The sequence below is a fragment of the Pocillopora verrucosa genome, chromosome 8, assembly GCF_036669915.1.
Source record: "Pocillopora verrucosa isolate sample1 chromosome 8, ASM3666991v2, whole genome shotgun sequence".
In the NCBI taxonomy this organism is placed as follows: Eukaryota; Metazoa; Cnidaria; class Anthozoa; order Scleractinia; family Pocilloporidae; genus Pocillopora; species Pocillopora verrucosa.
Genome location: NC_089319.1, coordinates 9,989,136 through 10,001,016, shown reverse-complemented (window position 1 = coordinate 10,001,016; position 11,881 = coordinate 9,989,136). Strand labels below are relative to the sequence as shown.

The 11,881-nt window shown below is 39.6% G+C and overlaps 2 protein-coding genes across 2 annotated transcripts; both read left to right on the top strand.

Moving 5' to 3' along the window:
- Nucleotides 1-1,174: 1,174 nt before the first annotated feature.
- LOC131778956 (uncharacterized) lies at nt 1,175-3,556 on the top strand. Its single transcript, XM_059095449.2, has 2 exons — nt 1,175-1,317; nt 1,507-3,556. The coding sequence occupies exons 1-2, from the start codon at nt 1,263-1,265 to the stop codon at nt 2,061-2,063; spliced, it is 612 nt and encodes a 203-aa protein (XP_058951432.1). The 5' UTR covers nt 1,175-1,262; the 3' UTR covers nt 2,064-3,556.
- A 3,832-nt stretch (nt 3,557-7,388) lies between these two features.
- On the top strand, nt 7,389-9,288 carry LOC131779028 (uncharacterized). The gene has a single exon (XM_059095546.2). It carries the CDS (start codon nt 7,578-7,580, stop codon nt 8,433-8,435), a length of 858 nt encoding a protein of 285 aa, XP_058951529.2. The 5' UTR covers nt 7,389-7,577; the 3' UTR covers nt 8,436-9,288.
- Nucleotides 9,289-11,881: the final 2,593 nt, after the last annotated feature.

The following is an 11,881-nucleotide window of genomic DNA, read 5'->3' as shown; positions in this document are numbered from 1 at the left end:
GCCTACTATTTCAGAAAGGCAATCAAAGATAGTTCAGTGAGATAAAGCATTGTGGGAAATATCAGAATTCTGATTCTTGTGGTTATCAGTGGTTGCGCGGTGTAGCACTCCATGCTGTTTACCTAACTTCAGCTATCATAATTTACCAATGTACCGCGGATTCCTGACGTTCTTTTGATAATTAAACCTCGTGAAAATTTCAGCTTTTCAGCTGGGTCGCTCAACTAGAAAATTAAGAATTTAAATTCGCTAGTTTACCGTACGCTGAGCGAAGAAAAGGAGACTTTCCCATCCAAAATAAACCTGAAACACGCTTCTTACAACCTCGGAGAAAAAAAAAGGCATATAAATTACGAACCACTCTATTCCAGAAATTGCCTAAAAAATATACGCGCTCAATATATGAAGAAAATATTGCTCTTGAGGGATTCGCGAACGTGTGGTTGAGTATTGTTGTGGTTTCTCGACTAAACGTGTAGGTAGAACCTATCAGGCTAGAAATTTCTTTGCTGCAAAAGAAGGGTTTGTCTTGTAGATGGCTGGCATAGGTTGAAAGCTGAAACTAGTTGATGAAATGGCTTTCCGACTATTGACTCGTGAAAATGTCATATCAGTATTAATAGAACCGATCTAGTTGGTTTCATTTTCGATGTCACGTTAGTGGGGCAAATATACTGAATTCCATCCCGTAAGCTCCAGTCCAATATCTTAAAAAACCAGAACGATTGTTTGACAAAAGAGCTCAAAACATGTTAGAACATAAAGAAAATTAAACTCTTAAGCAACACATTTTTAAAAACTCCTTAGCTGGATTCTTAACCACAATTAGCAATACATAGTCACGTTTGCGTCATAGTCCAATTTCAAACTCTAATTGACTCAACACTTATTTTATTAGAATTAATGATTCTTTATTGTCATTTCACTTCCATACCATTTAAGAGACAGTTTTGTGGGCGCCCTACTGTCGGGGTATAGCGAAACGTGAAATCGGGCAGGTTCCTGAAAGGTTTTGGTCTGTGTGCGGTCACTGGTCAAGGTTACAGCGGCCCCAAAGTGTTAACAATTTTAGTAACTTACAAAAAAAAATCCTGTTAAGAACTTTACTCAATATCTTTTACGCCTTTTGACCGATGATGGGGTTTGTTCTTTCAGTACAGTATGTTTGTGGGCAAGCGTTTCCAAAGCGAATACTACGGATCTCAATAAACAAGTTTTTATCCCTTTCTTTCAAGAGTTTTCCGTTGACAAGAAAGGAAGGCATGACACACGCCTGTGACGTCATGGAAACCGGAAGTCCTTTAACCAGTGTGAAAGGTATGTATAAAGTCATAATACATAAACAACTTAAATATAAAAAGATACTTCATTCATACCGTCACAACTGGGAAGAAACAACCTCACGCGAGCGAGCCAAGCAAGGGGAGATAAACCTCGACGTGGATTTTTATAATCTTAATAAGATGGGACTTAATCAAATCATGAAATTTTTCGTTTTCTATCCAGCGATGGTTTTAGTTTCATGTGCGATCGGTGTGTCATCGCAGTGTAATGGTGAATTGGAATCATGCTCTCACGGACTATGTAGCGATGAATGCGAAAACTCGAATGCTTCAGGCAGCGGAGTGGAGATCATTGTAATCATTATGAGTATATCTGTGGCATTAATTATTGGACTTGCTATCGTTTTGGTTTACGTGTGCTTTAAACAAGGACCTTGGTCACAAAGTGTCGACGCACCATCGAATGAGAGCACCACATGCGATTCAAGCACGGGTGTGGAAATTCCAGACTACTTAATGCGAAGGCGATTTTCGTCGCTCAGTATGACTGCTGGTCCTCCGCCTTATTTTAGTCTTTTTAGCTTCAATTTAAACGGTATTGGCGAGATGCAAAGTACGGTTGTAGGAGAAAACGTGGGGACTGAAACATCAAATGAACAACCGCCAGAGTATGGTATTTTGTTCGGAAACTCTCCCCCTCCGTATGAGCATGTGGTGAAGATTTCGCAGTTACTAAAGCCTTTAGAAACAGGGACCACTGTTATCACCACCGCTGGCTGATGAAAAATTTACTCAAAGTTTAAGTGCGGTGCTGTCCAAGTGAAGAACTAAACGTGTTCGTTACTGTTGAATCACGCGATGTGATTAAGATTGCACGCGGTGGCACGCAATGGTCTCACTGTACAGTTATGTAAGCTCACAGTGGCAGTCTATCAGAGGCTAAAGTCTGTGTCAAATGGTAAAGTTTAAAATAATTTATCATACTGCAAACGGCAATTTTGATCTTTTTTCCTGTTAATTATCCAAAAATTCATGCGAAATAATTAAATTCACGGCGATTATGTTGCTCCCACAAACTAAAATGAAGGGTCGCTTTTATTTATTCTATTCATGTTTCGCCTGTTAACTTAATTTGCTTTCGATGAGTACTTCGAAGACGACTCTGTAAGTTATAACTTGAAGAATGCCTTTAATTTTCAGTTTCGTTCAGAAGATAGTCTTTCAAAAGAAAGTCCCTTAGAAGATAGTCTTTAGTTATATGTGCAGTTCAAGTAATTTTGACGGCAATGCCCTCCCGTATTTTTTTAGATTACTGTATTTCACTGAAAATAAGAATTTAAAAAACATCTGTCTTTTTCACTCTTGTTACTGTACAAAACTTGGACGAAAGACAAACAAATCAAAACAAAAAAAAAATTAACAGGATTTGCATTTTTGTTTCATCTCGTCGTGTGGCGGAGGGGCCGGAAAAAGGCGAGTCCGGAAAATCGACCTTCGGGTTTCAAATTAAACGGCTTTTACGTAATCTCCTAGTAAAACCGCACGAGTTAATTACAAAGTCTTATTATAAGTGAATTTTGTAGTTTTAAGAATTTACTTGCTAATTCTTCTACGTTCAAATATCCTTTTAAATCTTTGATTTCAAAGATCTAAGAATCCTTTTTTTTAGATTTGATTTTACTTCTTTTAACTTACTAGCGGGCACAGCCTTTATTGCCATTGCACGGATCAACTTTGTAAAAGGTGAATTTTATTCGTTTCTATTTATTGCTATTGATTGTAAATAGTTGAGCAAGTATTCGTTATTCATGCACACGTTGAAAGTTGTATATATTATTTAACTTTAATTTATTTGGTTCAAAATAAAGAGTACACAAATTTATGTGAGGAATCGTTTCGTAATGTCAATAGACGTGAAAGAAATTCGTTGCAACAACATTGTGCAGATGGTCCAACCCCGCAACAGCAGTTCAGTTATTTTATTTGTAAACGTTGGTGATGAGGTAATAAGATTAAGGCTTCCTGTTTTGTAAGTAACAATGATCAATGCGGTCCGATTTAAAAAAATGTTGTTTTCGTGTTTAGACTTGGTTTGCGCGAGGAAATGATTCAAGTTAGATAAACTCCATGGCAAATGGGGAAGTAAGTGGGCGGATAGCAGGGGAAAACGATAATACTTTCATTACATTGGACGACATTCTTTCAATATCCTCTCGACATGATTAGTTTTATATTTCTAGAAGAAGCGGTAACTTTTATCTCCCTTGCGCTGTTCACCCTATTGTCCGTGCGTCCTAAATTTTGTTGCTGTCACTAGCTGTGTAGAATAAAAACTTTCAATTTTTCATTCGTCTGTTGTTGTTCCTTATATAATATTTTCTGTTACTTTCCAACAGAGTCGGCTGCGCTGCCAACCGCTGTGCAATATGCTTACGGAATCCAGTCGTTATTATCTGAGCAATTATTATCTCAAAAATATATATTTCAAAGAAAAATTATCAAAAGAATGCCACTTGATGCGGGTCCTGTTTGAGAGATTGAGAAACTTGGTTACGCGTTGTTTTAACCAGCTTTCATTTAAGAGGGCTCAATTAACTCCCAGGTTTTGAACCCTATAATTATTTTGTACCATTCTTTTATTTTAATCCAGTTACAGCGATTGGCATAGCTCGTGGCACATTTCTGGAATACTCTGTCGCGACGGAGTGCAGCTTAAAATACGATACTGCAATGTTCTTTGCTTATATCACTCCACAGAACTGAGATTGCCTATGAGACGAATTTTTTTTTTGCATTTTTTGGTTAATCGCCTTATTCAAAATTAGAAATAATCGATTTAAGCAATTAGCGAGTTCTCCTTGAACATTTTTTGTACATTGAAAGTACGATTTGGCGGCCAAAAAGTGTCTCCATCAAGCGCGCGGCCAAAACGATCATGTTACATCGTTGTGACGTAGAAAATTGTGAAGACACGTCGGCGACTATAGTGGAGAAAGGAGTAATCTGGAAGAGAGAACGAACGTAATGCGTGGCCGGAGAGCCAAATGATGTCAGCTACGAGAATAACAAACATATACAGTATATTTCTATGCAATACACTCCAAAGGATGTAGCTGTATGGATAATACGAACACATACCACTGGACAAATCAGGGGAAGATAACCGAAGAATTCAGCTTAAAAGAATGCTCATTAAGGGGCCTGTTTCCATACCGTAAACGATTGTTCATCACTATTTTCGGCTGACATGTCGCAAGCGAAGAATGGTGAGCTCCTTATCGTTCAGGTTTATTTCACGCGCTTGAGACGTACTCATACTCTTTGTCTTTCCACATGACTACATTAGCGCTTTTCTTATCGTATGAAAATCCTACCAGTTGTAGTTTCCATCGTATTTTGTCACCAGGAATACATAATTTGTGATAAAGGTCAAGCTCTTTCCTGAACTGACCAATATCCTGTTGCGAGAACAGTGCGAAACCTTTGGCGGATACTGTCATAAACACAAGCTCGAAGGGGCCGTGTAAACTTGAATCAGGTAAACTCACTCGTTTTCTGTTTGACCGGCTCCACGGCGACAGCCTCAGTCTTTGCAATCTTTGAGGAAAGGATAGGCTTGCGGTAAAAACTGCCCGATGACTTCTCGGCACAAAATCATCGTGCCTCGTGATACAGCCGATTCTTTCGTCAAAAGTTAGCTCGTGGTTTGCTAAAGGAATCCCTCTAAAGCAACGAAAATCTAGAACACTGAGCAAGGGGAACCCTTGCCGCTCTTTGTGCGAAGGAATAAAATGTTGTCTACAAAAACGAACACAGCTACCCATTCTTAACATAGATTTCGCCATAGAAAACAAGACACAAACGCATCAAACTAAACATTCAGTGACGGGAGTTTTTTGTTCTAATCTTGACCTGAACACCGCACGCGAGAAACCGTCCTAGTCATTCTTCGCCGAAATCTTTGTTTGATGCACGCGGTTCTCCTTCATAGGGCTGAACCGTACTCGCAACTCCCATTTCTTCTTTACTATCAAAACTCTCGGTAGAGCTTGCTGAAGGTAGGTATACATCACTATCGGACATTATTGCAATGGTATTTCAACGCTGACCGATACAAAATTACAAGAGATGTGAGAGATTTGTGAGTGTCAACGGAGAGTTTTCACAGTTTTCTACGTCATCACTCGCTAATTCGTTACCAGTCGACGGGATGCTTGAAGACAAAATAAGTGCACTTTAGGGCCCGAAAAAACCGAGTTTTAAGTTTTTTGAAATCTTTATTCTATCGGAATTGGTTTGTATATATGACGAGCTGAATATTTACGCAAAAAAAAATTTCGTGTCACAGACACTTTAAACTACTCGCAATAAATGTTTTTAAGTAGACATCCTGCATTGCGAATAACATGAAAATGTTTACAGGAAAAGTGTATTCAAAGTATAAAATCTGTTTCTGGCATCCGGATAAAATCTCCTACAAAACTGAGGAAGAACTGATCCCTCTTCAAGCGGGCGACCAAAACTGCAATTTATTATTACAGGGAAAATAAGCCTCATGATGAAAAAATACTTGGTCTAAAAAGTAATGAGTTCCAATCACTTATCAACAACTGCTTGAGAAGAATTCTGAACATAACATGAACAGAGAGAAAAGCAAAAGAGGTGCTATGGGAAAGATCAGGACAGGAACCAATTCAATCACAAATCAGTCGGAGGGAGTGGCCGCACCTCGAGGAAACATCCCGACGGTGTTACGAGAGGTCTTAATGGGGATAACCGATAGTCGTAAAACGGCCAAAAAAATTTAGCCGATAGTCGTAAAATGAAACGAAATCCACAGAGCAAACGGACTAGAGAACAACCAAAAAACATCTGGGGGCGAGGTATTCTGGCTGGTATGAAGAATTGGGGCCAAAACTGAACCACACTTAAAACGCCAGCCCAGGGCAGGCCCAGGAGGAGGTGAAGGAGGGTGATGATCGATGGCCTATGCTCTGGGAAAAGCTTAGGGCATAACTAACTAAGTAACTAAAGAGTATGTTTTGAAAATTTCAAGTAAACAGTGCAACACCATATATTGGAAAAATAACAGTCGGAAGTTCTTCATAGTTACAGAAGTTTTTAAACCGAGGGTGTAAGATGCACTTCCCAGCCAGGGGAATGCCTTTTGCTCAGTGGCAGTCAGTGGCATCGTGTGGGCCAAATCCGAAGCTCTTGGGTTCGATTCTTCGTCGGGTACTCGGGTCTTTTCTTTGTTGCAGGCTCGTGACAAAACGATAGCACTTCTCTCTCTAGGTCCAATCTATGTGTGTTGGATTTTGAATTAAGTTTTCCCGGCTAAAACATTATGTGGATAAATAAAAATGTGAAATCACGAAAGAAATGATACCATTTGGGTGCTGGTATAAATTTCCTGTGTAGAAAGTTAAGAATATGTTAATTTTCTTCCGTAACTTTAAAAAGGATGTCTAATAATATAGTTTCCCCTTTGACGCTCAAGGTTATAGTTATAAATAGAATATTTCTTCAAAGTTCCTATTTTGGTAACCTTTTTTCCGCGAACTAGAAGTTTCGCTATTGTTTTTGTTATCGCCAAATTTAAGACCTGCAAAACAGTTAAAAACGTGAAGGTGTGTTTTAGTTTACTGGATGACATCAGATTATGATAACTACATTTCCATCCATGGACGTGTAACAACGGTGTACTAATGAAAAATGTGTGAGCACGAGTTTACGTCGCAAATGGTGCTGTGTTGTTAACTGCTATTGCCATTAAAATTTGCATGTTCAGGTAATGATTGCATCGCAAACATTACCGTAAATTACCACGTTTTCACGGCTTTCCTAGTGTATTCTATTACGCAGTGAGTTTTTAGTTCAAATCAGCACGCTTTGAAAGTGGTTTATGTTAAGCTTTAAAATACTGCACCATTTTTGATCGTGTTTTTCCAGCAAAAATACAATTGTCGTTTCACACATTTGAACAATAAAACTAAATTTGAAGTGTGCGCTGTAAATGCTAATAAACCCTTGTTATTGTTTGTTACGTGGCTACGCGGCGAACATGTCATTCACATGCAAATTGTAGTTTGTATTAAGTGCAGCTTGAGCCAACGGGAGTTGAGAAAACGTTACCGCATCGTTAGTCAATCACAAAAACATGAATAGTGGAGTGGAATATCTACGAGGAAATATGCCAGGCTGCTGTGACGAAGCAGAAATGGAGTGAAAAAGCTATGTGATGTTGTCGGTAGGATTGATGACAGAGTTGTTGTTAAGGATTCAAGCTTAGAAATGACGTCGGTAAATTTGGTTGTGTTTTTAGTTATTTCCTTCGAAGCAAAGCTGACGTTAAGTTTTGTAAAATGCCCACCTCCACAGAGCAATTGCGGAAACAATACGCGGATAAACAACAGTCGAGTTATCGACATTATTGACTGCGATCTTTTGAACATTTCCTGTGGCTCTGGCAAGGTCTGTCGACAAGGACATTGCGTTTACGTCGAGTCAAAGTCGGACAGTCAAGAAGGTCGGATTCCGTCGACTGACGTGTCAATGGAATACAAAACAGTAGCGGAGACTACGATCTCTACAGGGTCAAACGGAATTGGGAAACCAACTTCCACGAGCCACAGTTTGCTCTCAGGAAACCAAGAATTTGCTATCGCTCTTGTGGGATTTTCAATTCTATTTATAAATTTCTGCTTGATTTCGTTCTGCTTGGCCCGGGCAAAACAAAGGCGAAATCAACAGAGGCGCTCGGCAACGACACAAGGATCACAAACAGGGGAGGATTATTGGAATGAAAGTCACTTGACTGGACACGATACGTCGCAGGTTGAATTAAATATGGGAATTGATAATTTTGCACTCAATGGAGATTTGGATGGATTTTCAAACGGCTTTTATGTCCCTCACGCGCGCTTACCGCCTTACGATTTTTACTCGGCTTACGATAAACCTCGACCCAGATCGGAAGAAGGCGAAGATGACGAAGAAGCATTCGAACCTCCTCCCGATACTCAAAGCATTAACGAGGAACCTCCTCCGTACAGCGATCAGCGGTACGGAAATACGTCCAACCCGCCAAGCTACGAAGATGTTTTAAAGGTAGCGGTGTCCAACATTGAGGAAAGTTCCTCAGGATTATGATTTAAAGACAAACTTGAATCATGTGCAACAAAGGCATGTACAGAAGGAACGTGTAAATTAGAGAGTAAAAATTAGTATTTCATGTCAGAACGAGAAATAACAGTTTTGAGTGGTAATCCCTTTGAAGCAGATAGAAACCAGTCTATATTTCCTTATAACATTTAACCGGGAAGGCCAATCCGAACACTTGAGTGAATCAACCACAAGTGGCTTTTAAGAGGACGATGTATTGAATAAGCCTGTACATACATGAATCCATCGTCTGGAACCACAAGAAATATAGAAAAAAAACCGTAATTACTTCTTTGCAACTTATGTACGTGTTTTGGATCAGTTAATTAGTGTGAATATTTCTCTGTTCCTAAATAGACGAACACAATAGATCGCGTCAGACTTCCGCCGTACACACTAGGTATCCAGTGTAAATCACGTAGGCTGCATGAAAAGTCACTATGGATCTAAAGATGATAAGTGATTGTTTTGACACGTTGAGTGATGAGGTACTCTTGAATATTGCTTGAGCCAAGTTTTCTTACATCGTTTGCCAGATTCATGACAAGAATTACAACACGATAAATAATTTGCGGCAGGAAGCGGTTCTTTCATTCCTTTACTTGTTTGCAGCTGTCCAAATATAAGATACTGTAGAAGATAATCTGATTGTGTAAGCAATGAACACCGTAAATGATATTTTAAAACTCATCAAAAGATCCCCTGAAATTTTGGCTTTGTTTATCTTGTCGCAACGTTAACACGGCAACATTTTGTCTCCTTGTGTAAATTTACAAGGGTAGAAAACTTTGATATTACAGAGCACGTTTTTGTTCCATTGAAGAAACTTAGTCTAAGAATACATACGACAGGGCTTCTTGCGTCGTTTTTTTTTTCGTTTTTAACTGGTGATCAGATCCAAGTTTTTGCCTTCGCTTGCCCAATATCACTAACAATCTCGGCCGCCCTCAGTCTGTTGTTCTCTGACTTTACTCATTAGAATTTCCGTTGAATTCTTCCCAGAGCTATTAACGTCTTCTTATCAATGACAATCATTTCTCCTGATATGCAGCTTTTTTCTTTATCCCCTCAGTCACCGTGTCCGATTCTTGCTGACGTCATTTTCTTTATCATCATAGACATATCTGAAAGAATAGCCCTCATGACTGACCAGCCATTCCTCAGGCACTAAAGAGTTTAGAGTTTTTGGGCTAATGGGATCGATGCGCCTTCTTTCCACGGAATCCTTTTTCTTTTTGGTTCGAAGCAAACGGTTCCTCGCACTTTGTTGTAATCAGTATAATATAGGTTTCGCATCTGTTCTTTATCTGATCTTGTTTTGGTAATTTAATTTTTGAAATTAACGGTGTTAATGGTAATAATTGCATCAGTGAGCCCGGAGGGTAAAGACAAATCCAGGCGCCTACTCGGCCATTTTTCCTCGATGTTATCTAGCAAATTTTTCCACTAGATCGACCTTCTTCAGCAAATTTCAATCACCTCTGAGTTGACTAACACCTCAGCTTCTGCAGCCTTAAAGACAAACTTGCATTTCAGCGGGAAACCGCACTCCATCTGTTATCTAACACGAGCCGAAGTATCATTTCGGTCAGATGTTATTCGCACACTTCAGCGAAATAATACCAAAACTGGCCTAGGTCAAAACCAGCACTTATACCGCAAGCATTTACATCCGATTTTCTCGAGGGCTGTCTAAATTGGTTAGTCAGAGAAGAAGGGTGGTTGTCTTTACACCTTACTTACACGTGCGCTCTTAGTTTTGGATTTGAGTTTTGATGACGAGTCCAACATCAGGTAGTCAATCCTTGACTTTCCGCCTAATGACGTTGTTAAATTGTTTATAAACCAACAAATTAAAGCTAGTGTAAGCCCTGAGGATGCATTGACTCGCTCTATGTAAACATATTATTCAAACACCGCCTTCAAAGCTAACCATCTCGTTGACAACCATAATCTTATCCGGCGCCATGTTTGTGCATTATCGCTGCAAAGAGGAAAATAACCTGAGAAAGCCGGCCGAAATGAATGCCATGATATGTGAATGTTTCCAAATAGCCAATCATCTGTTGTATGGTACTGATCTGCTGACATACAAGCCCTCCTCAAGACCCTACTCACGTCTCTGGGTATTAAGTTCATTATTCTTTTTATCAGCGTGAAGTGTCATGTAAACAGCGAATTGTTTTCACAAAGAGAGCTTTTATTCTGGTCAAATGATAACTAGATTCTTAAGGTGAAAAATGGACGCACATGTCATTGTCACGAGATGGAAGCGACTCACGGTGTCAATGTTTGTGGTTGGGGGGTTTTCTTCATGGATGCTTCCCTTTGCTTTTTGCGAAAAAAATGCCACGGAGCAAGCAGCTTGTGCGGCGTGTGAGCTGACTGAAAAGCACAAGTTGTACAACTGGTTGGTTCTCAGTGTCGTGTTGGTATTACTCGTGTTGCTGCTTATGTTAGTCGGGTTTCTCTGTCACAGATTATGGCCACGCGATCCATCGAGGTTGTCAAGAGTTGTTCGTAGGTACGAGCATCCCGGACGAGGTGTTCTATCAGATCTAACGCAAGTCTCTTCACAGTCGAGCTCATGATAATAAGCAATCTCAACTATTAAGACCTACTATAGACTTGGGAGCCGGTCGCACGACAACGGAATGCGATAAAGCATGGCTGACTATAGACAGTCTGGTCAGAGAATATGTGACATGGGCGTAATAGAGTGGAGAGCCTAAAAATGCATCTAGCGCGAAATGAAATCGAAAAAAGTCTTCCGTGCTGAAGCTCTCAGTGGTTTAAAATTTTGAAAGCAACCGGATTATCATCTTCCCTTGATATTTGACCGCTTAAAGCTGCCTAGAGCTCAATGAAAACCACAAAAATTTCTCTGGCTAATTCTCTAGGATGTCAGCTTGACGACAAGAGGGCAAATTTAGAAACAAGTTTCAGTTTTAGCCCTAAGTGACATAATTTGCAACCTTGTCACTTCAGCAAAGTAAATCCGACTCTTTGTGAAACGTCAATGGTTGAATAACCCAGATCATAATTTGGAATTTTTTTTATCATCAAGCAATCGTAACCTTTGGACGAATCGTCGAACAAGTATGCAGATCAAAGGATCTTTTTCACGTTGAGTCACGGCGAGGTGGATACGCACATATTTATGGTGTTCTGTTACGGCCGATGGACACTGATTTCTATTGAGAGAAGGTCTCCGCCTTGAACCATCAGCGGAGAAGTACTAGCGACCGCGATTCGAAATGGGTGACCACCGTTTTAAAAAGTGTAAAAAGTACTATAAACAGTCGTGAATGTGCACAGTTTTACGTGACATACCTTGCATATTATACACAAATTTCTTGAAGAATAGGGATTTTAATTATGAAAATATGCATTTAGAATGTTGCACACTCAGGTCGTAGTTGTATGACCAAACT

Excerpts from the sequence above, each read along its gene's own strand:
- LOC131778956 (XM_059095449.2), top strand. The coding sequence starts at position 1,263 with ATGACACACGCCTGTGACGTCATGGAAACCGGAAGTCCTTTAACCAGT. Across the intron at positions 1,318-1,506 it reads TCCTTTAACCAGTGTGAAAG|CGATGGTTTTAGTTTCATGT; the intron begins GTATGTATAAAG and ends TTTTCTATCCAG.
- LOC131779028 (XM_059095546.2), top strand. The coding sequence starts at position 7,578 with ATGACGTCGGTAAATTTGGTTGTGTTTTTAGTTATTTCCTTCGAAGCA.